This window comes from Zonotrichia albicollis, chromosome 4, assembly GCF_047830755.1.
Source record: "Zonotrichia albicollis isolate bZonAlb1 chromosome 4, bZonAlb1.hap1, whole genome shotgun sequence".
Lineage (NCBI taxonomy): Eukaryota > Metazoa > Chordata > Aves > Passeriformes > Passerellidae > Zonotrichia > Zonotrichia albicollis.
In genome coordinates this window covers 25482129-25506481 of record NC_133822.1, presented here as the reverse complement: position 1 = coordinate 25506481, position 24353 = coordinate 25482129, and the positions used below count along the sequence as shown (strand labels likewise).

Here is a 24353-nt window from a genome sequence, read left to right as displayed (position 1 = left end):
GCTGTCCTCGAAGAGACTTCATCTTGATGTGATGTCCCTGTAGGAAATTACCAAAGCTTTTGACACAGAAGCACAAAAAAAAGTTTCATTCCTGTCCTTATCTGCAGGAGCATTAGCGTAGGAGAATCAAGGTTTTAAATGGTTATACAAAGAAAAAAATTAGAAAAAGCTAAAGAAATCATCTGGCTTTTCAGATCACTGCTTGAGCTGGCAGCCTGTTATTCATAACAAAGTACTTCAGAAGTTTGTAAACTAAAACACAGTACTTCACTGGCAGTGTTTCCATGAGGTTCAGGATCCCTTTGTGATACTGTGAAGCAAGATAAGGCAGTGCTTATAACTAGAGACTCCTGTAGTCTGTATGTCTGTATGCACATTTACACATACACACATATATATATATATACATACATACATGTGTGTATATATATATATGTGTGTGTGTGTATATATATCCATACATATATATGAATATGTGTGTGTGTGTGCACTTCTGCTAACAGAAAATACTTGGAGTATTTGTGTTTTTCCGCTCATGCAAGCTGTCTAAGTCAGGCATGGAGCCCAAGCTAATCCACTGTACCTTTCAGCAGAGGCTTTATTCATGAGGGTCACAAGAATGTGAAATAAGTTGACATAGCTTTTTGTTAGCTTGCAGCATGGCAAGAGTGCACTTTCCTCTGCCTGCAGAGCTGTGCAGAGATGTCCTTGGTCTGGAAGGATGTGAGTCAGGGGGGAGTAAGGGAGCAAACTGTAACAAAACTTTCAGATTTCCAGTGCCTCATAAACTCTGCCTAGTTCCCAAGGCTGTGGCAGGAGTGGAGGGCTGCTGACACAGCCTGTCACCCCTTTCCTGATGCACGTTCTGTGCTCTCAGGCTAGCAGAATTTTCTCATTTTTAAGTTTCTGCTTAAATGCCCTGTTGGAGAGGGAGCACAAGCCTTGGAACTCCACAATACCTCTGTCACTTCCAGGTAAATAGAAGGTTGTTTGTTTGGTTGGTTTTTTTTTCTCAATGAGATTAAGCTAAAATATTATTTAAATCCCAACCAAGTAAACTGCTTATATTTATATAATTATCTGGTGCCACCAAGACTTAATGAATAATATTTCCTCACCCCATAAAGTTAGAAGAATTATCACTGTCTGATATCAGTGCAGTGAAGACAAATTTGAACCAGGTTATCTTCTAATAGACTAACACAGTTGGAAGTGTCCTTCCATTTATAAGTTCTTGAAATAAACCAAGGAAAAATCTGCTGTGGACTGTGAGGTTCTCACTGCAGGTGCTGCTAAGGACACACATCTTCCTCTCTGGTGCTAGTTTTAAATGGGCTGAGCAAAATAAATCGCTCAGCCTTATATATTTGTTAGTATATTAATAACAGAATCAAGATTTTTTTTATCAAACTTGGCAAGCATTATCAAACTAATGTCTTACTCCTATGTTTACTTCACTGCTTAATAGTGTAGACAGATGAAGGGTATTTGCTAACTGGGCAATTAAAATGGCAATAATTGATGGCATGGATTTATAGTTTGGGAGTAGGCATACACTACCAGCTATTTTTTAAAAGTTACTATTTTTGACATTTGAAATAGCAGAGGTTTGATAATGAGACTTGGATACAATACATTCATTAAGGATAAAATAAAGACAGTTTAAAAAAATTAGCTATCCAAATAGGAAAAATTCTAAGAAGCGCAAAGCTTTTTGTTTCTGTGGCTTTCTCTGTAGTCTGTGTTTCTGTAGCTTTCATCAGACTTGAGTACACCCAGGACTGGGACCACCTTTACTTTCCACATCAGTACTGTGCCTACTGCTGCATAGTTCTGGAGCTCTCACATGCTCCAGCAGAACAAAGAAATGGCAATAATAATTGTTTCAGAAACTTTTAAAGAATTAATCTTACTTTTTACAGGATTTTGGAGCAGTTAAAAGCTCTCATTAATTTCATTTGCCCCTTTTTAAGTAGGTGGTGCTAACTGGTGTCACAGATAAAGGCACCAAGGCAGGAGCAGGCACAGACAGCAAGTCAGAGCTGTCATGGGAAGGAAGCCTGGTTGTTTGATCCCCAGTGCTTTGCTCTGACTGCCACGTTGGCCTCCCTCCTATGCTCACCCTCTCCCAGCCTCTTTGCTAACGTGGAAAGTTGGCATTTGTTGGGTAGTGCATAATCACTGAGCACATTAGTACTTCAGAAGTCTTTCAGAGACATGCTAACGTGTGTTTTTCAAATAAACTTTCCCATGCTGCTACTGTTATGGATTGCTGAGGCAAGAAGGTAATGGGTGCAAATATGTTTGTGTGTGTGAGGGAGGTATTGTAGGGCTTAAGGATTTTTTTGTGAGTGATTATTTTCGGTCTTGTACTTTGGAGCAGTTCCTGGATTTCCTCCTCTTTGCTGTATTTTAACTTTTAGACAGATTCACTTAGATCTTCATCTTTTTCCCTTGAGTATGTGTGTGCATGTATAAAATAAAAGACAATTATTAAAACCTACACTAAAAGGTAGATGTGGGTCCTTATACTCATCCGTTTGTCTTGACCTGAATATAATTCAAGCCAGGTGAAGGGATTCCATGCCAAGACCTTGCTTATGATGGGTGCAGATCTTCCATGGTTTAATGTGTGAGGAAACAAGAAGTAACACTGTAAATGTGGGCCTCCAAATGTGCAATAGGATCACTGCAGGTGACTCCTCCAAAGCTTTCTGAACCAAACACTGTCCTGCATGAAGTGTGACTGTGGTCAGGTGTAAATTCAATTTACAAAGGTGAAATTTGACTTTTTAAAAAGAAATGTTGCTGAGAAAGGCAGAAATTAGGTGCTCAGTAGTGTGCATTGACAAGCACCTTCTCTGAGACACAGCAAAGAAGCACCTGAAATGCTGTTTGGGATGGGGAACTGGTGGGAGCATTTACAGCCCAGTAGTCTGCAGTGGGCACGAACTGACTGAAATTGTAACATCATGGTTATACCCTGGAAATAAGATTAACAGAAGAGAAGTGGAAAAGTCTTGCAAGAACACCTTCACCCTTGATAGTGGTGTTCCCATTACTGGGCCATAACATTTGCCTTAAAGAAATCTCCCTGTCAGAGCTGTGAGTTCCCAGAGCATTTTGCTTTAAAAGATAAGCTCATCCAATTGGGAAGCAGCTTTGAGCTCAGGGAAGGATCCTCCAGATGAGCTTTGGTCTGGGGACCACAGTGGTTCAGTAAATTTTTAAGTCTTGTGGAGTTCTTTCTGCTCATCCTCTGCCTCCGGTAATTGCATGTCTGTCTATACAAAACATTAGCTTGTGCCTAGGTTCTGATGACAAAAGATTTTCAGTTGATTCTGTTTTGTGAAAGAAATGTCTTGGTTCATTTGAGTTTTTACACATCTCTAACTGGTACACTCTCAAAAAATTAAAAGTTTTCATGTATGAGACTAGGATTTTGGAAAAAAGACCACTGTAGATGGTGTAGATGGCTCACATTTTGTGTAGCAATGACCACTGTCAAATTGTGCAGCTGATGTGGACAAGAAGCAGTTGGCAGGTGTTGTTGGAGATTGTGCTCCCAAGTACCAGATGACAAATGGAGAAAAACATTGTACACAATTAAATAAATAGGACTGCCTTTTGAAGCCAGAAGATGATGGAACTCTATATTGTAGGATAAACCTGTCCTTCAGGGTGAAAAGGTGTGAGTTTGTGCAATGAGGATGCTCTCTTTCTGCAGGACAGGTAAAATTTTTCAAGCTAAAGGATGTCATTTTTTGCAAGGCTACGCTGAGCTTTGCAGTTTTTGGGTGGTTTTTTTTGTTTCTCTGTCCTTAACAGAGAAGCTCTTGCTGATAGCAGTGCCAAAACAAAGACCTAATGGGAACCAGTCCCAGGAACCGTGACTGTCAGGGGACTCGTAAGCTTGGCTGCCAGACCTGAAACTTTTCATGGAACTTTTATGCTCCACATGTTGTTTTGTAGTTATCATCCTGATGAGACAGGCTATGGCATCAAAATGACACCAGCTAATTAAATGTCAGGAGAATCAGAAGATGTTGCAAGGCTTTTGCGCTGAGATTGCCAAGATTGAAGCAGAAGCCAGTGACGCACATCACCCTCCTTGTGGCTCATTAGGATGGGATATAGCTCCATGTTCAGCCAGCTGCAGGATGGAGAGACAGCATGGAGGCTGCCACGAGGGCTTGACACTAATGAGCACCTGAAAGGTTAAATAAACCTCTCTGGCTGATGTTAGGTCTCAGGTTATAACCTTGCCAACTTGTCCTTTGATGTTTTCTTTTTCTCCCCTTCTCCTTGGAAGCATTCACCTCAGAGTCCTGTCCTGGCTTTGATAGGGATCTATATGGGAACCTCTGTTTTCCATCTGGTGTTGTGTTGACTTGGGCTGCTAAGAGCTGCTAGGATTCAAGCTAGAGCTTTTTACCATAGACTGGCCACAAAAGCTTTAGCTTAATTTTTCTGCTTCCACTTCTCTAAGATGAAGTGTCTATTCTACAAATGTGTGTGATTTATTATATGTAATGTTAATGAGGGATATATCCTCTTTGACTGTGGCAACTGCACATTTCACTAGTGCACAGGTGGTCTTAATATTTCTGCTTTGTGGGTTTCTTCTTCTATCTTTAACTTCTGTAATCCTTGTGTTTTGTGGTTTACAATATTTTTTGTCATTGGGAAATATGTTGAATTGGTGTCGGGGCCCAAACGTTACACCAGAAGAAATATCCTTTCTTTGTCAAATGTCTGCATTGTGAAATCTTCACATTAGTCTGTGGTTTTACTCTGAAAATTGGCTGTGGGACAATGAAATACTGTTCAAGACATTCTCTGCTCTCAGGCTCTGTTTGCAGTCCTGTCCTAGCAATAACCACACTACCTTTTTATTGCTGTCTGAAGCAGCATGGGGTGGACAGAGGGACTTCAGTCCTCCTTTGGTTCTCTGTCACCCGTGAGGCAGTTCCTTCTCTTCCCACTTGTACAATGGCTCTTCATTTAGCTGTGTCCACAGCTGGTCTACGTGGGAATGCCTCCACTCAAAGTAGGCAAGCAATTCTGATTTATACTGATTTATACTGGTAGAGAACTTGCCCTGTTGCCCTCAAACCATACTCTTACCCTGGAGCTGTCTGCTCATGTTTGTCGTGCTTTAAGAGTTATGATATAGAAGTCACAAGGAAGTTGGCTTGACTCTAAAACTTTTAGATTGAAATTGCTTGGAGAAGCGTTATGTAGAATTAAGCATAATTTTCCTTGGAATCTGAGTAAACTCAATCTAGAAGCTGCTGAGAGGCAATACATGTGGGACCACAAAGTGCCATCTTTCCAAAGCCACCCTTCAAAGCACACTGCAGACTCAGCCAGCCCTGGGTGCTGTGTGCACATTTCACTGGCTCAGAAATGTATGTAATGTAGCTATTTTGTTCAAATTGCTGCAAACTGCCCTCATCAAGGAAGTTGATCTACACAAAGTGTTTAGCTCTTGCACTGGAGACAGAGCTGGAGCTTTTCCATTAGAGGTAACCTTCAAGTGAACCAAGGTGCACCTTTTTCTTCCAAGTACAGCCCAACTAAAACATTTTACCCTAAGCTGGGGTTTGGTTTGAGGGGAAATGAGGTAACCTTGGAAATACCATGAAGTGAAATCTGGTCTCACTTAATATCAGAGCAGTTCTAATAGGCCTCAGATATCTGCATTGTGAAATCCTACACCTTAATTAAAATCAAGGGGGGGGCATCTTCTCTAACGAAGACATACTTTTTTATGTTCAGTATTCATTGAAGTAATTACAGGTTAACAAAAATAAAGAGCATTAAACAGAATGTCAAAATATGTCTGTTCCTCACAGTTGCTCCGTTTTAACTCTCATCTCCTCTGATGTCACAATTTAATTAGGTATCTCAGTCACTATAGAGTTTTCCAGACAAGATCTGAATTTGTAATCTACAAATCAGCAGAGCTCAGTTGCCATCCTCTGTATTTCATTCATTTAACACAGTGCAGAAAAGTGAAAATGAGGTTCACCTTGCGCTTTCTCTGAGGCAGCTTTATGAGATACTGAATAAAAGTGTCCAGCTGTGAAATTTAGTTTTAACAGCTGATTATGCTTTTCTACACAAAGTGAGGTGATCAGTTACTTATGGTCACCTTCAGACCTGCACACAGATAAGCATCTAATCAACCTGGGGTTAAAGAAGCCTTTTCTCTGCCTTTTTCTATGGGCAAGGATTTTCAGAGTTTGTTTCACAAATGATAGTCTGTGGTAACCCTAAATGAACTTACTTTGAAAAATCTTTCCAGCTTTTTCTGTCTTTGGGTCTGCAGAACACCATTTAAGTTGGTTGGGTAAAACAGCATTATTTGTGAATATCTGATAAGGAGAGAGATGAAATTTTTACTCCTATCAAGAACTCTTATTTCATAGGTGCCAGGTGAAAGTGCTCTCCTGAGGAAAATAGCTGTAATACAGACTTGGAACGAATAACTCATCATTTTTCATTATCTTCTCGCTGGTCCTATGCTCCTAGTTTTATTTTTTTAGGGATGTTTTGCTCTGCTGATTGGAGGGGGAGGCAGAGATTCAACAGCATGATTGAAAATGTTGGAAAATCTCACCACTGTAACTGAGAGGAGTCATCTCTCAGTTCCTGTCCTCTCCACACTTACACACTGCCTTGTTTTGTACCCTACAATGCACAACCAGGCCCAGCAGAAAGCAGGAAATCCATGTCTGCTGGGAATTAAACATGTTTCAGCTTCAGCTGTTAGCTTGCTGCTTCAGTCTCACATGTTTTTGACTCTGAATGAGCAAGGTATGCTTTTCTGAGTGTTGTGGAACTGTGTGTTGAGAAGTTGGGATGTGAACAGGCCTGGCTAAGAGCAGGGTTTTTGGTTTGGCATCAATGTAACTTGAATCACAGAGTCTGAGCCATGATTCTAGGCTGCAGCTGAGGAGTTCAGCCCCTTCAATGGGCCTCATTGAAGACAGGGAGATGGTTTATCCCAGCCTTTGCAAGGGCTGTCTTCCAAACCACACCTGCCTATGGCAGAGCTGGTGATGATGTCAGGTTGGGTTGGTGAACTGCATCCAGCTGAAGGGGTCACAGAGTGCCAAAGAAACCATGGCACTATCCTGAAAATGGAAGAGAGAAAACAAGAGTGGGTAGATTCTGAAGGAGAGGATGAATCCATTCTGATAGGATCAACCCATGAGCAACTTTCTGCTCATGGTGCCAGAGGAAGGGATGCTGAGTGCCAGTCAACATCTCCTTCTGTCCATTCCTAAGAACGGGAAGCTGTGGTTCCCCTCACCACACTGCCCCCAAATTAAGAGTCAGCAGCAATTCCTCCTTTTGTTTGTGCTAGCCTGCCTTTTCTAGAGAAGCCACATAGTAGGCAGAAGAGGATAGCTGGCAGAGAGTCCCATTCTGCAGAGAAGAGAAACATTAGAAAATGAAGGACTTGGGAGCGAAAGGATTTTAAGAGTTCTAAAAAGGATGTGCCTTTCCCAGCTCTCTTATCTCAGGTGTATTTGTGTATTTTGGATGTATATAAAGTGTTGGTGGCTTTTAGAGGTGACCGGTTCTCTCGTTGTGTTATTTGGGATCCATATACTGCTGGTTTGGGCCTTTCCCAGAGTGTGTCTATACAACATTGGTGCCAGTGGTTTTGTCTGCCTTTTATGGAGTAGCATGTGGCTGGGATCTTCTTCTGCTCTGAAGAAGACTGATTGCAGAAACTCTTCTCTCCTTTTCTTTCTTTTCCACTGAACTTTGTCGTTACCTCTCTAAATCACGTCTGACACTTTCATCATCAGATTTCCTTGTATCCTGTATTTGCAAATTTGCAAAATTTTGCTTACAGTAATCATAAGAGGCAATCTCTGAGTGTAGTTGTGTCCTTCTGTTGGAATATTCTGGATTGGATACTGCTGTCCACATCCTGTGTCCACGGCTGTCTGGTATGGCCAGAGTACTCCAAAATCCATGTGTAGGCATTGGGTTGGTTTGACTCAAGCAGGCACAGCTGCCAGTGACAGTTTCCATGTAGCCTGTGGAGATGTTTCACATCCACCCACCTCAAATTAATTTTGTTTGGTTGCAGCACATTTTGGCTGACCTGAACTTCCCCACACATGTGTGCACTTCATGTTTTTGGAACTCAGCTTTGCCTGCAAAAGAAGTTAAAAAGGAGGCAAATGGAAGTAAAGTTCATTGAAATATTAACAAGTCGTTTTGTTTTCTGCTGGTTTTCATCAGGGTAAAAAAGAACAGCAAAACCACAACAAAAATAGCAATGAAATTACTATGGGGGGCTGAAAACATAATAGTGATAGAGTTCACTTAGCTGTGGTGGTTTCTTTTATGTGATAACATCGAGGTGTTTTATTTCTCCCCTGTGAGGTAGATCACTATTAGCCACAATTTGTAGTGTGCCCCATGTGGAGGCTGGGGAGGAGAGTTGGTGCCTCAGAGGTCACACGAGGCCGTGGAAGACCCAGCAACAGAATCCAAAGCGTCTGGACCACCCAGGGACCTGCTCATGTACCACAAGCCATCAGGGAAAGATTAACTCTAAACCCTTTTGGTTGCTCTGCACGGTATAATTGTCTAAATGAAATCAATGAATACTTGATTTGAGAGTCTCCCATTGCTCCATCCCTGCTGTTCCTAATGTTTGTTAACAGATTGCTTTGTGGCAGAGTGCAAAGGTGCCGCTCTATAAAACTGTAATGACTTCTGGAAAGGAAGTTGCCCTGTGTATTGCAGAAAGCACCATTCACTTTTGATTGGAACATGGGGAGCTGAGAAGTTGTTATTGCTTTTAGTACAGCTACTTGGAATAAAAATTTCTGCTCAGTTATGGTTAAGATGACATTTCCTTTTTCCCTGCTTTTTTCTCTCCTTGTTTACTGGTGGATTTGGAATGTTCTCCTTTGCCCTGGCCAGGGAGCTGGCACATGGTGAGGTCCTGGCACACCAAGGAAGAGGAGCTCCCTTTCTGTCTCCTGTGCTCCTCTGTCTGTCACCCATCCTGTTTGCTACTCCCTTGACTTTTTCTTGGCTGTTTTTTCTCAGTCCTTGGGGGTTTTCTTGTCAGTCCCCAGCCAGCTTTTTTATCCTTTCTTGCTCTCTAAGCAGCAAATGAATTTTTTGGTGAGCTGACTGGGTTATCCCTGGTGAGGGGGTTTGGTAGTGCCAGATCTCACACTGCCTGGCTCTGGGAGCCAAGGGGACTAAAGAGGGAGAGATTGAGGCTGTAAATGAGCCCCAGTTGCACAAGCCTCTTGGCACAGCAAGGTGAGACTCATCTGAGCATTATTTTGCTGTTTCTGCAAGTTACATTTTGTCACAATTTCCCCCGGTGAAAGACCACTGGCCTTTGGGCTGGCAACCCTCACTGCAGGTGTGTGGTTACTGACAGGGTAGGGGTGAAGATAATTTGCAGCACATCTCCCAGATGTCACACCTTGGACATCAGGCACAAACACTCTCACCTCCCTTCCCCCAAGGGCTGCTGTTCATTCTCTCCAGGCCTGTGCAGCGGCCTCCCTGCCCTGACAGGCCTGAGGGGGAGTGAGGCACGGGCAGAGAGGGCTCTGTGCAGTGGGACAGCTTACAGGCATGTCCACACCCAGCTCCCTCCCAGAACAAGCCCCAGTCCCCAGCACACTCCTGGTGCTGCCTGACCCAGTGCCCTCTCCCTGCCAGGAGTGCTCTTGTGCCCCATCACATGCCAGCCTCACTGCTGCCCTGAAGCTGGGAGAACAACTGAGAGAATTGCAACAAGCATAATAATTACTTCAAGAATTTTGTTTCTATTTTTTTTAAGATGTTTGTAACACTTAGTAGTAATTCTATAAATGTAAATTGTATCAAGGCACAGGAGCTATTTGTGCTCTTTGTGTCTGTTTCTGCTCCTCAGCCAGTTATCCAGTGCTTTTCGTACTATTCCATCAACCTTTCCTAGGAAGTCACGTGTTTGACACTTAGCCTGTGAACAGACTCTTCTTGAAAAGCCTGATTGCTTACAGGACACTAAACCTCACTCCTTTAGATCTCTTTATACAATTCTAGTCATAAAAAGTCACCTTTACACCCCCCTGCTGCCCCCCACCGTGTTTGGCAGTTTTCAAATGCTGGGGAGCGAAATAAATCTCTCCAAATTTGGGGGTCTCCAACCTGGTGTCTTTAGCTTGTATTTCTTGTACTTTTTTCTTCTATTCCTGTCCTTTTGGAGGCTTCAGCAAAGCCTGGTGTAATCAGCAGGAATTTTGACAACCACTTCAGCTGTGTACTGGGTAAGACCTCATGCCTTGTATGAGAACTTGAGAGGCCACTGTTACAAGTTACAACCAAGGACTGGCACATTCTTATTAAAATATGGAGGGGCTCTGTGTTTTATAGAAATATTGAAAAGGGGAGAAAAACTTTCTCTTTTCAAGCAGTTTTTCCACAAGCACCCATATATTCACACACTGGTATTTTGGCAAACCAATCTACTATACCACGTCAGTGAGTTAATGACAGGCTGGTGAAATGAGTGTTCACAGCTTTAAATCAGTCTTTTCTTTAGCAGCATTTAAATAACTTCATTTTTGTTCAAGGTAATCTTGGCTATAAAACTATAGGCCTGCAGGAAACCCATATATTAATTGCAAAAGCTGGGTCTGCTGTGGTTTTCCACACTGCTGATCATATATGGCATCCCAGATGAGTAGCAGATCTGATTTTATAGTCATGTTGTGTCAGGAGTTTAGACTGAGTATTAGTTGTAATTCTGTCATTTATCTCTGCTGTTTCTTTATTAATGTCTTCAGCGTTCTTGGTCTGTCCTCAATCTTTCACATTTTGTACTGATGCTTTATTACAGTGTTTTCCAAATTTTTTAAGTAAAAATCTTTCACGATGAACAGCAGTCCTTCCTTGGGAGCTGACTGAAAGCCAAATGATCTTTATTCATATAGCTATTGCCTTGCACATCCCCTCTTTGGAAATCACTGTTCCATTATGTGCTATTGCTTCTTGTCCCTACACGCCTTGATGAGCAGTAAAATACAGTGTTGACATTTAAAATATTGTCACTGGCATGGCTGATGTGTGAGTGAGTGAGTGAGTGAGTGAGTGAGTGAGTGAGTGAGTGAGGGAGTTTTCTCCACAATGGTGATTTTTCTGGGGCTCTTTGCAAATTCAGGCTCTAGTGATGGTTATTTTTTTTGTACCAGTTACGCTTGCAGTGTATTTTTGAGGTGGATTTTTGAGCTTTGCTTTGCAAACATAAATGGAACTGTTCTTCTCATTGTAGTTGCTCTCAGCCATGTCCATCCCATGCCATGTCCTCCAGCTGCCCCAAGAGGTTTGTGCAGCACACTGGATATAACACTTTACTGCATCACAGCAGTTAAATGTGAAAAAAAATCACTCTGAGCTTGCATGGCCTTTATCTGCCATGCACAAACTCTCACCTAGAGTGTATTATAAACTTGGATAAACTGTCAGTATTTGAGGTTCACAGTTTGTCCCTTCATTGTTGTTTTCATTGCTGTGTCTTTGATCTCACAAAAAGCTGTGCCCTGGTCAAGGCATCTGTTGACACAGTCCCCCTGGCCCACGTGGGCCTCTGAGCTCGTTAAGGGGCGAAAGAAGGTTCATGAGAGCAGAGCTTCAGAAAACACCATGGATGCCAAATAACAGCACTCCTAAAGCTGTTCTGTGTCATACTGTGGGCCTCTGCTTCAGATCTGAGCTCTCTCAGATTGCTGTCCACAAGGTTCTTTCATCAGCGTGGCTGTGGCAATACAGAAATATTAGCAGTAGCTATTGTGTCGATGTAGAGGAATCCATCCTGTGTGGAAACTGAGATATGAGCAGAAAATTGATGGGCCCTTTGCCCTGAGCTTACTGTCTGAATGTCTGGAAGGTAAGTGGATATTGAGAGATTTGGAAGCTGAGAGAATGAAGTTATGAGTGAAGAAGATTCAGCTTCACCAGCTGAAGATTGCTGGTGCCTTTAGGAAGGTTCCCCATCTGAAATGTGCTGCAGCTCCTCCAGCTTGGTCAGAAATCCCTCGTTGTTTCTGATGTGTCTTTTCTGGCAGTGGAGGGGCTGGCACAGAAAATCCTGGCTTGTTCTTCGGGTCACTTTGTCCAGTGCCTGTGCTGGAAAGCCCCAGCTGTGCAGTGCTAGGTTCTGTTCGCACATCAGCACGGGGCAGTCAGAAAGCACAGTGCAGATCACCAAATACACACTGTTTTAAAGAGCATGGCTGCTGTTCATGTGAAACCTGATAGCAAAATAGGCTCAATCTCAAATCCCCAGCAGGCTCTGAACACTCTGTTCTAGCCAGTCCCATCAGAGCATGAGAGGTTGACATTGTTTTCCCTTCTACTCCATGTAATAAGGAATTTCTGTTACTGATACTTATCAAGAGAGACTTCTACAGCAAAAGTTATGGACAGTTCAATGCATATCAGGAAGCAATATCTAGAGTTTTTATATGGTTTACAAATGGCATTTCCAGTTTGGAATCTGTAGCAGGTCCCTTACTCTAAACTGGCATAGTTTTAATAAGAATTCCCCATATGTCCTTGACTTGTCATTTGTTAGAAAACTGAAAATCTTAATGGTTCACATTGGAGAAATAAAGGTCAAGATACAGGCAAAGTTCCTCTGTATTACAGAAGATAATAAAAGGGGAATATATTTGCTCCTGGTTATGCTAATTCATCACTCCAAGCACGGTGTGATTGCATTCTGTCTAGTCAGTGCTCTTCTTCATATCTTAAAGAAGAGATATAGCCAAAGTAAAGGGCACTTGGAGATAGACAGGGAAAATAATTGAGTCACAGAGAGTCTTCTGTTTGAGGAGGGATGGGAAGGATAGGGATTGTTTTAATTTAAAGAAGAGACAAATAAAAGAGAACGTGACAGTAGTGTACAGAATGATGAATGATACAGAGAAGGTGAACTGGGCACTCTTGCTTGCCCTTTTGTAAGTACAGAAGCAGAGGGACATCCAATAAAGCAGAAAGGCAAAAGTAATAACACTGTTGAAAGGGCATTTTTAAACAGTAACTATCTTGTTTCTAAGGGCTCATCTTCTTTCTCCATGATTCTAGACCATGTCTTGAGGGGCATGCATGGACCTCTAGGAGATTAATTCAAGTTGCCTTGCTAAGCAGTTGTTGTGGTCATGCTGCAAAAGCTGCTGGTTGGAACAGATTATTTGGCTTGTGTGAGGGGGAACAACTTGTCAAATAGTCTTAAAGAACCTTTTTTAGTCTCAAAAATAAGTGGAAGTTTAGGTAAAGACATTGATGTGTGTAATGATACTATCCATGCATTTGCTAGATAGAGTAAAAAATTAACTATTCAGGACAGAAATCTACTACTGATGGAAGGAATATTTCTCTGCAGTAAACCCCCATGTCATTTCTTTGCTGGTCTCCCTGAATATCTGCTCATGACACTTATATAAAATGCTGATGTACCACATTGGCTCGGGCTGTGCTGTCAGGACCAAACAGGCTTCTGTCCCCAAGGAAGTTGCTGGAAGCACATTTATTCTTCCTGAATATCTCTTTCTGATATTCTCTTACTTTTGTATGTTCCATTTTTTATTCATCTTTATTTAATAAGTTTGTATTGAGATCCAGAAGAAAATTTATTTTGATCAGTAGATTCTAGGGAACTTCAATAAATGGACTAAATTGTATATGTACCTCTCCCCTGCCTTTTTGTAAAAAAAAAGGGAGATAATGAGACATGCAAATTCCAGATGTGAGAGATCATGTGCTGGCTACATTATTACAATATCTGTTTGGACCCATTGTTACTTTTAGACTTAATTCCTGTCAGGCTTTTTGTAGCTGTGCAATTATTTTATAATTCCTCACCAGGCTGTGCTATTTCATGTAGCACAATCCCAGCCCACCTGTGGTGATCATCACTTCAAAGCCCCGGTTCCTGTGGTCATTTTGAGTGTGTGCCTGCCTCATTTCTAATGGTCTGTTGTGGTAATGTCAGCTGTGGTGCTTCAGCCCTGGATCACATCTGTGAGGTGGCTTTTCCTCTCTTTCCTGCTGCAGTTTTTCCCATCTTGAAACAGGTGAAATGCCTCAGCTATTCTGGATGGAATGTACTTGCTATGATGTAGGGAAAATTGAATTTTTAGTAATTTCCTTATGCCTTATAATTAGGTCTTTGTTTCTCACTCATCTACAGGACATCATAAATGCATTTGCCAACACCTTTCTTTTTAAACTTTGTACAGCAATGGAGCATTTAAAACATCTACTACTCAACATATTGCAGATGTATTTTATCAACCATGTGAAGTGTATAATTTGTGAAAGTTTATAGAAGATGCATGTTTGTGTGTATGTGTGTATATATCTATTTGCTGAGTATGTAAACTGTACAGTTAAGGATTTATTTGCCTGGTGCTACAGTCCAGCTCCCTCAGAAATAGTTACAGCCCTGGAATACCAACCTAGAACCTAGTTTAGCCATTTGAAGTCACTGAGAAAAATTAATTGTAAATGTAATTTAGTATTCAGAGGTATGCAAATTTTATGTCTAAACTCAAGTGAAAAGAAGCATTCAGTCTAATTTTTTGGCATTTGTCAAAAGCCTTCCAAAAACCATCCAGGCTGCAGACTAAGCTGCCTTTCATAAATCTCAACTGAGGACTTTCTGCTGACTTCTTAAGACTAAATTATTTCTATTGTTCTCGAGTAATTACATTTTTGTTGTTATCTGTGGAAAGAGCCCCACTGGTTTGAGCATGTAAGTATATGGGATTGGGGGGAAGGAGGATTTGTGTTAGTTAAGTGGAGATGATAAAGCTGAAAACATAGCAGGACATAAATCAGATTTTTCTTCTTTTTCTAGTTGGCTTGTCACAATAAAACATTGCAACAGATGCTGAAGCCAGGGTCAGATCCAGATGAAGGAGATGAAGCCTTGAGGTTTTATGCCAAACATACGGCACAGATAGAGGTAAAGGATTGCTCTCCAGAAGATGGACTGTGAGACAAGTCTGCATCTTGTGTGGGGTGTATCTCCTCTCTTTAGGCTTCCAAACGGTGTGGGTTATTTTTGAGGAGAAGGTTGAATAATATGCTTTTGGCTGTGGAAGATGAAGGAATACACCTATATTAGAAGTTAGGGAAATAATGACTGTGGACAGGAGCTGTGTCATGAAGTCAAGAATTGTCCTGTACGGTACATCACTCAAATAAATAATCATGAGTTTCAAAGCCACTGATTCTGGCTGGTCAGATTAAAACTCTGGCTGGAGTACAAAGAGGTTTTGAAGTGGTGTAGATATTCAATATGGCTTTTGTTTAAAATACCAAGGCTTGGCCTGCTTCAGCAGTTCTGTTCTCTATTTTAAATTCTAACCTGCCATGGGTTGGACTTAGGTAGAGGTCCACAGAGGTATCCCACCACAGGATGGGTGGAAGATCCACGGCCTTGGTTGTCCAGGGGGTATCTCAGTGCTTCTCTTAATGTTTTTATTTTATTTTAATACTTTGGCTGCTGCTGAGATCTCTCTTAGCAATTATCAGCCAGTTTATCTGGGTAGCTTGTAAATTTAGGCATTAAACAAGCGCTATGGTCAACTTTTATGTGGCCAATAGCTTCTTCTAGAAAAGTGAAACTCAACCCAGCATTGCTGCTATACAAAGTAGATAACTGCTTGTCTTGGAAAGCAGTCCTAGGCCTGTTTGGTGTTTCAGATATTATCTCCCCTATATTAATGTATCTCATTTGTTTGTTTTGAAATTCAAATAGTGGTGTTTTGTTATTTTCACCAGTGGCTGCACAGAGGCATGGTTGTAGGAGTCTAAAAGGGTTTTCTACCCATTTCAGTAATTTTAGTAATGCAGAGTCAACGATCAGAATGGTGAAGCAATTTTGATGGCAGTGTGGTGAGATGAAATAAAATCCAGCTCGCTCACCAGTAGCTTGGTAGGTGCTGAAATGCAAACAATTCAAAACCTTGGATTTTGTCAAGAAAAAGATAAAGACTGACAAGATATGGGTGCTGCCTGAGTGATATTTTTGCATGTTCACCTTTACAATTTATCCCATCATAGAAATAGATTCAAGATGAGAAAAGCATTTTGTAATCAGAGCAGAAAGCCTCTGAACTTCTCTACTTTTTACTGGGTCACATTTGTTTCAATTTGCTGACAAATTGAAGCATTCTGAATTACAACATTTTTTATATTTGGCAAAGCCTGAACCTAGGTTTTTCTTGAGACATATTTGCCACCTTATTCAGGCAGGCTTTTGAAAATAAAAACAGCTTTACTCTGTTTTGGGGCTGATTGGTCCAACTTTATTGTAATGTTCAAATAATTAATGCATTCATTTGTAAATAAAAGGGGAGCTGTGAACAAGAAAAGACATGACAAAATGATTGGATAGTCACTGACTGTGGCAAAATGTGCATTTTATTTATAGATTGTTCGCCATGATAGAACAATGGAAAAGATTGTCTTTCCTGTTCCAAATATTTGTGAGTTCCTCACTCGGGAATCCAAAAGTCGGGTGTTCAATACAACAGAGAGAGATGAGCAAGGGAGCAAAGTCAATGACTTTTTCCAGCAGACTGAGGATCTGTACAACGAGATGAAATGGCAAAAGAAAATTAGAAGTAAGTACTGTAATTTGAAAAAAAATAGCTTCATTATGCTAAAACCTTGCTTTTAAACCTTCAAATACTTGCATTTTAATGATACACTGTTCTCTGTTCACTCTGACACTACAACAGGCAAAACTGTTCTGGGCTTGAGAGTGCAGGTCTGCTGAGACACTTGCATGCCACCATAAAAAAAGTGTAATATGGAGCAGCCATTAATGTGTTCAAGATGACGTTTTGGACTCCAAAAGTTAAACTGAGGGATGGAAGAACTGTGTGTAGTTCTACTAGTCTTGATAGTGTTGCACCTAATTAAACCAAGGCCCCTAATATTTAGCAAAAACATGTGTAGCTGCATATTTGAGGTTTGCAGATTCCTGAAAGGCCATTAAAAGACTTGTAAATGTCAGTCACTTAAAAACGACTCTCACCAGAACCTCAGCTGCTTTAAATCTGCCCAGCTCCCATGGAGTCAGTGTCCCTCTGCCAGTCCACATCAGCCTGGCATGACTGTGCTGCAGGGTGTCCCAGTTTGCCCATACTGGTGTGTGGCCCATGGTACTGGGGAGGCACCGGTGTGGCTTTGAGCTGCTTGGTCAAGATCATGGGGGACAGGTCAAAGTAGGAGGGGCAGGGAAGCCCCAGCAGGTACCCTGAATGTCTTTAGCTCCCTGGTGGGCACTACAGCTGCTGGCCCTTGGCAGAAATGGGGCTATTGCCAATGTGCCTGCATCAGGAGGCTCCTGCCAGCTCAGCCATGTCAACTCTGCCCTTGGCTTTTGGAGAAGAAAGTTGTATTTTATATATCATAGAATCACAGAATGGTGTGGGTTGGGAGGGACCTTAAAGACCACACAGTTCCACCCCCCTGCCATGGGCAGGGACACCTCCCACTCTCCCAGGTTGCTCAGAGCCCCATCCAGCCTGGCCTTGGACACTGCCAGGGATGGGGCACCCACAGATGCTCTGGGCACCCTGTGCCAGGGCCTCAGCACCCTCACAGGGAACAATTTCTTCCTGATATCTAATCTAAACCTACCCTTAGTTTGAAGCCATTCCCCCTTGTCCTGTCACTCCAGGCCCTTCAAAGAGAGACTCTTTAGGCTCCCTTCAGACACTGGAATGCTGCAATGAGGTCACCCCAAAGCCTTCTCTTTTCCAGGCTGAACATATGTAAAAATGGCTTAAAGTGATCCCTTCATTCACTGCTAAAATGCAGATGTTCTTGGAGTGTCACACATTATCTGCTCACAGCAACTATCAGGAAGGAAAGAAGAAATAGAGTTTAGAGCAGCATGATAGTCAGAGCAATGTGGGAGCATCCTGAATGTGACGGAAACATGGATGTTATTGCAATTTCTTATATGTCAATTCTCAGGCTTTAATTTTCAGCAGCAGCAAGTCTTCAGTGTAAACCCCATCAACCCAAATCAGCTTCTCTTGGTTGCACCCTAAAAACTTAGTAGTGACAAACTGACCAGAATAGAAGTTGAAAAATATATGATTCCAGAATCTGCAGAATATTTGGGAATAAAAGTCATTGTATTGTAGAAAAATTACTTCAGTAAAAAAAAAAATCATATCTAGGAGCTTGGCATTAGAAACACAAATAAAAGTGCCAACTCAACAATTAGATAGACCAGACTTGCCTAATGCTATAAACAAATAAAATGGGTCTATTTTTATTCAGAGCAGAAATTTCTCTATTTTCTTCATCAGTGGAATAGCCCACAAGTCTCCATGTTGGGTTTTTTTATTATTTGAAAAGATAATTCAGGTTGAAGCTGGGTTCATTCTTTAGCCAAGTGTCTGTTAACATGAAGTCTGTGCTGCTTAAATTGACAGGTGCCATTTTTGCAGTGCCTCCAAATGCTTGAATCTCAGCAGTCAGCAGCACAAGGTTATCACAGTGAAATCTGAATATTTACCTAATTGCTACTAAAGACTATTTGGCCTAAAGCCTGAGGCAGTCATATGCACTTGAGGGAATCTGCTGTTTACAAAACCTTCACTGGGTGCTCTGCATACTTGCAGGAAGTTTTCAGTACTCTAAAATTCTGTTAATAGGGATGTATCATGTGTGAAACCTCTCTGACCAGAGATGTTTCTACACTATTGCACATAGGATCTTGTTTCAAATGTTCTTTTAAACGAATTTTAGTGCATTAATATATATGAAGTGCTTGCCTGAGTTTTAGCACACTCTGATCTTGTTGCTGACCTTCTTGCTGAACCACGTATGTGACTCTGGACCCAAATTCAACCCTGTTTTGCCCCTTTTTAGTCTTTTCTAGCGAGGCTGTAGGATCTTTGGGATATAACAACTATTTCTGTGTGTTTGTACAACACTTCACATACGGAGATCATGGCTTGTTTGAGTCCTTTGAAGCAGGAGTACAGAGCTGTTTGTCAGCAGGTGACCATGGGCTTCTGAGCATCACACAGGAAATAGTCAGCTTTTCTAGAAACAAAACCCAGGCAGACCAGATTTTGCCTGCTTCCCAAGCAGATCAAAATGCTTTTAGTTTGACAGAGGTGGGGAAAATGCTGCAGTTCTGAAACCATGCCTATTCCATGGTTCTTTGCCTATGTCATTGGTGTACTTGATCCAAATAGGTCATCTGGATGGTACATTCTGGGTGTTCTGGTTGACTGGCATTCAGAGTGCTAAAATCTATTTGCTTGCTTGGTTTTATGTCCCCATGCACAGAAGCTGCAGATTCAGATGCAGCTGAAAAGACTCTCTTGCTAAATATCCAGGCCTAAAATCTTACCAGAGGCAAAACTCCAGTATATATAAACTGTATTGTGATCTGTGGATTAAAGGCTCTGCTTGAAACTTTGTTTTATGGCAAATTTATGTTTAATATTTGTCTATTTTAGTTTATTTTAAAGATCTGCATATTTTCTACATTAATCTGTATTTAATTCCCTTGGGGCCATTGGTGATTGAGTTTCTGCTTGCTTTCAGCTTATTGACTGCTGCTTTTCTCCCTTTCTAGATAATCCAGCCCTCTTTTGGTTCTCCAGACACATCTCTCTCTGGGGAAGCATTTCCTTCAACCTTGCTGTATTCATCAATTTAGCAGTTGCTCTCTTCTACCCTTTTGGAGATGATGGAGATGAAGGCAAGTAGAATTGGTCTTATTTTTTGTTTTGATTTTAGCTGTTTTCATTTCTTAGGTAACAAATAAAGCTACATTTTCAGGTGCAGTGATATCTGGAAGCCATTTAGTGTCTCCTAAGTAGCTGCCAGATGTTGTCTGAAATGTGGTGGTTGATCTGTGTGTCACGTGGCCCACACAATGCAGAGCAGAATGGACAGAGCATAAGCTGGAGATTATCTAGATGATCTCAGCTAATTTTTTTATATGGCCATATTGCAGTGTCCTACTGCACACATTTAGCTGCAGCTTCTGAACTGAAGGAGGATTCCTGGCAGCAGAGGGATAGAGATTCCTTAAGGCTGACCAAATTGAATGACTTGCAGTCTTGAAAACATATGGAAGAGAATTATTTGAAAACTAGCTTATTGGCTTTTGACTGTATTGTTTATTGGGATAAAAGGGCATAACTTTTGCAGAGGAGAAATGCATTATGTAAAAATACTATTAAAGCTTATGATTCTGTCTCTGCATCATCCCATGCCACAGGAAATATTTAATGAAGTTTTTTATTTGCTATAAATGCAGCAGACTAGCAGGAGGCCTCTTTGAAGCCCAAACAAGCTTAATTGGGATAAAGGACACTAAATAGTTTAGAATACTGGAAATGGGAGCAGAGCCATTCACCTCTGGGCCTTTGATTCGTGGCCAGTCAGTAATGTGACTGAAAGTCACCTCTGTCTGATGGCATGTGAACTGGGCTGGTGGAAGCAGTCCAGCTTCTAGTAGATACATGTGCTTTTCACAAACACCACAGCTGGCACCAGCAAACATTCCTGCTGCCTGGTGGAACAGAAAGGCAGCAGATTAAAATATATTGGCACGGGGACCACGCTGCCCTGGCAGCCCATGGGGTGGTCTCTGCAGGTCACAGCTCAGGCAGCCCCACAGCCTCGGGGAGTGAGGCAGGGCTGTGCCCTGGAGAAGGGAAGCATCTCGTGCTTTATAAACTGGGGAGTCACTCAGAGCACATTAGAGCCCACGGAGGATGGGAGGAGAAATAAAGGGTTAAAAATAAACCTTTTAAGCTACTAAATTTTAGCTAATCTATACTCGTGGAAATCCTCTAGTCTGCAATCAGTAGGTATTAATACTTATTCTGAACTGCAGATTTATATGGCATTAGTTTAAGTGGCCCCAGTAATCCAGTGACAGCTCATTTCAGGATTCCAGCTCCTGGAGCTTGTAAAGCCAAAGTGACTCCTGAGCAATAAGGAATAGGTGTGGCCAAATCAGATTAGCAGGTCATGAGGCAGCTCCATACTTTCAGCCTCCCTCTCCACCAAAGCCTCATCCAACAGCTGGAGTTTGTCTCCCATTTTTCCCCTTCACCCTGTGTAAATCCACCTCTGTTCACCTGTCTGAGGTGCCTGGGCTGATCTAATCATCCCAAAATGCTACCTTTTAGTAGGTACTTGCAGTTCTTATGTAACAGGACATAAGCAAATCTGCTCCAGCTGAAGGCTGCTCCTGAAGGGAGCCTAAAAGAAATAAAAGGAGACAAGGGCACATGGTGACAGGACAAGGGGGAATGGCTTCAAGCTGACAGAGAGCAGGTTCAGATTGGATATTGGGAAGAAATTGTTCCCTGTGAGGGTGGTGAGGCCCTGGCACAGGTTGCCCAGAGCAGCTGTGGCTGCCCCATCCCTGGCAGTGTCCAAGACCAGGTTGGATGGGGCTTGGAGCAACCTGGGATAGTGGAAGGTGTCCCTCTCCATTGCAGGGAAAATGGAAATTGATGATCTTTGAGGTCTCTTCCAACCCAAACCATGATTCTGTGAAGACTCCTTGCCTCTGCAAGGAGTGGGTGCCTGTCTGCACATGGTGCTGGTGTGGGTCCTGCAACGTGAAATTGCTGGACATGCAGTAGGGAAAAAGGAAAACTGGTTTGTGAAAGAACCACAGAGAACTTTGGCCTTGTCTTTCAGATGGGCTTGAAAGTAATTTTTTTTAGGATCCATTAAAAGTTTCCAAATCTTGTTGGCAAAGAAGTTCTCTGATAGAGCTGACCTTGAACCTCCCACCAGGGATAGAAACACTCCTGAACTTTGGAAAAGTTCGGATGCCATCTGAATGTTGAGGCTAGGGCCCGGTCTCATTGTTTTTTAATCCCAGTGATGCTGCTCAGCTGTGTATCTGTTGCCAAAGAGATTCCTATTGTGAGTCTAGCTAAATTTTCTATTCCCTTCTCCCCCATCACTGACCTCTCAGTTCATCCCGTAACAATAGAAGTCAGTGTACAAGTGTGACAGTGCCCTGAGATCTGAATGTGCTTTTTATATCCCAGCAGCATGGTGTGTTTCCAGAGCTTTAAGCAGAGAGGAGAGGGAAAACAGGGGCATCGCTCAAAGCTCGGGTAGCGCCTGGAGCCAGCATCTTGCAGAGCAGCGGGGACGGGCAGTGCGGGCGGCGGGAGCCGGGCCCCGCTGCGTGCCCGGAGCCGAGCGCGGCCTGAGCGCTGCGGGCCCTGCTCGGGCCCATCCCGATGTGCCCGGGCTGATCCCGCTGTGCCCAGCGCTGCCCGGGCCGATCCCGCTGTGCCCAGCGCTGCCGGGGCCGATCGCGCTGTGCCCGCGCAGCAGGTCCTGCCCAGGCTGATCCCGCTGTGCCCAGCTCCCAGCTCCCCGCTCCCTGCCCGGGCCGATCCCGCTGTGCCCAGCGCTGCGCTGCCCTGCAGAGGCGGAGGCTCCCGCGGAACAGCTGCGGCCCTTCGGGAGGTCGCTGCTTTTTCGGGAGCCGCGGCTGGAAACGTGGCACTGCAGCGCGTTGCCACTTGCCGTGCTGCCCCCAGGACCGGCTATTTCTGTAGCTGAGCAATCATGGAATCAGAGCGGAGGGGCCCTAATGATCCCTGAAGGAGGGAACTGATTAGTGGCTTGCTCCAGGAGAAGGGTAAACTGTTCCATCTCTGAGCACTCCCTGGATTTTAATGGAAATTTCATTAGCTGCTCGTATTATTACCTGTGCGAAAAGCAACAATACTCTGAGAATAATAGCTCCTGCTGCAATTAGGACAAGCCGTGGTCAGCAGTTGTAATGCATGAATCACGCTTTTGTTAGCTCTGCTGGCAAAGGAATTGATCTTTTGGATCCGTTTCTTGGTGAAAAATGGAGTCTCCAAAGATGCCTTTCTCAAATCTCCCTTTCTCCTCTGCACAGGCACGCTCTCACCGTTGTTTTCCGTGCTCCTCTGGATAGCAGTGGCGTTTTGCACAGCAATGCTGTTTTTCATCTCCAAGCCTGTTGGCATTCGACCCTTTTTGGTGTCTGTTATTCTCAGGTCTATATATACTATAGGGCTCGGTCCTACCTTGATACTCCTTGGTGCTGCTAATGTAAGTACTTCAAAAGCAACCAGAATTTCCCTTTCAGCAGAAGGAAGGATATTAAGGGTCTCCTATATAAAAAACTCATTTGATTAGAGCTGTGCAAAAACTTCTTTTTCTGGTTCATTGTTTAAGCCAAAAAAATAAATAATTTCCAGTCATCCTGAAACAGCAGTGTCAGCGAAGTGGGAAACTAAGAAAAAAGTTGGTTTAGTTTTGTGCATATGCAAATATTTTAAAAAGGAAAACAACATGAAATTTAAAGAAATATTGCTGCATAAGGGCAATAAAATCTACAGTTTCTCATGTTAAAAGAATAGTTTTCTCTACCAATACTCTCAGCACTATTGACACAAATTTGTGAAATGTTTCTGAGACCTTAAATATGTTTTCAGGAAGAAAAGAGTTTTCAAAATTAAAAATTCTCTCAGCCCTTTGCCAGATCTCTTAACTTAGCCATGAATAAGTCTGCATGCTTACTGAGCTTGGTAAGATACACAGTCGTGCTCACAAGTCATCTATTTAAATTTCTGCCTGACTCCTACAGCTCTAATTCACCCCAGCACGAAGTATTGGGCTGTTTGCCACCAGTTCTGTATGTGAGAATTTCACATACTGAAAAATACCCAGACATATAGTCACAGGTAAAGGCAAGTAAGCAGCACTTGCCCGTGTCAAATTTGGTAGCAAAGGAGTCATGTTGAGTCCTCATTCCTTGTCCTGGACTGCCAGAGAGATGAGGTGAGACCCTTTCCTGTTCACTGCTGCTCATGTGCAGGCAAAGCTCAGGAGCCATGGAGAATCTGATGCTGTTGTTTAAATGCTATACTTCAAAAATGTCCTCAGTTCTGAGGGTTTTTTTTAGATATTTTAACTTGAACATGATCTGAAGGAAATAGATCTCACATACACACCCCCCCACACACTTTCTGTTGTGTTTCTATTGTTCTCTTGTAGTAGCATACCTAGGTACTCTTACAGAGTCTCGGGTCCAAACTCAGAATTGCTGGGAGTTCACTCCCCAGCTGGATTTTAATGCCTTGTGACGTTAACCCTGCCCACCTATTCACTAATGTTATAGGAATAAATCACAATGTGATGAGGCACAGTGCAGAGTTGGAGAGGTGATGTACTTCCACTCACCCTCATGGGCTCATTCCCAGCGTGCTGTCATAGCTGGATTTCCCTCACCTCACTCCAGC

General features: G+C 42.6%; 1 protein-coding gene across 6 annotated transcripts in view; it reads left to right on the top strand.

Moving 5' to 3' along the window:
• ITPR2 (inositol 1,4,5-trisphosphate receptor type 2) overlaps positions 1–24353 on the top strand; it is a 248316-nt gene that overhangs the window by 189314 nt on the left and 34649 nt on the right. For all 6 annotated transcript variants that reach the window (XM_074539167.1, XM_074539170.1, XM_074539169.1 and 3 more), the window contains 4 exons: positions 14903–15010; positions 16484–16676; positions 19664–19789; positions 22985–23160. In XM_074539167.1, coding sequence (XP_074395268.1) covers positions 14903–15010; positions 16484–16676; positions 19664–19789; positions 22985–23160 — 603 coding nt within the window. The remainder of the gene's footprint in view (positions 1–14902; positions 15011–16483; positions 16677–19663; positions 19790–22984; positions 23161–24353) is intronic.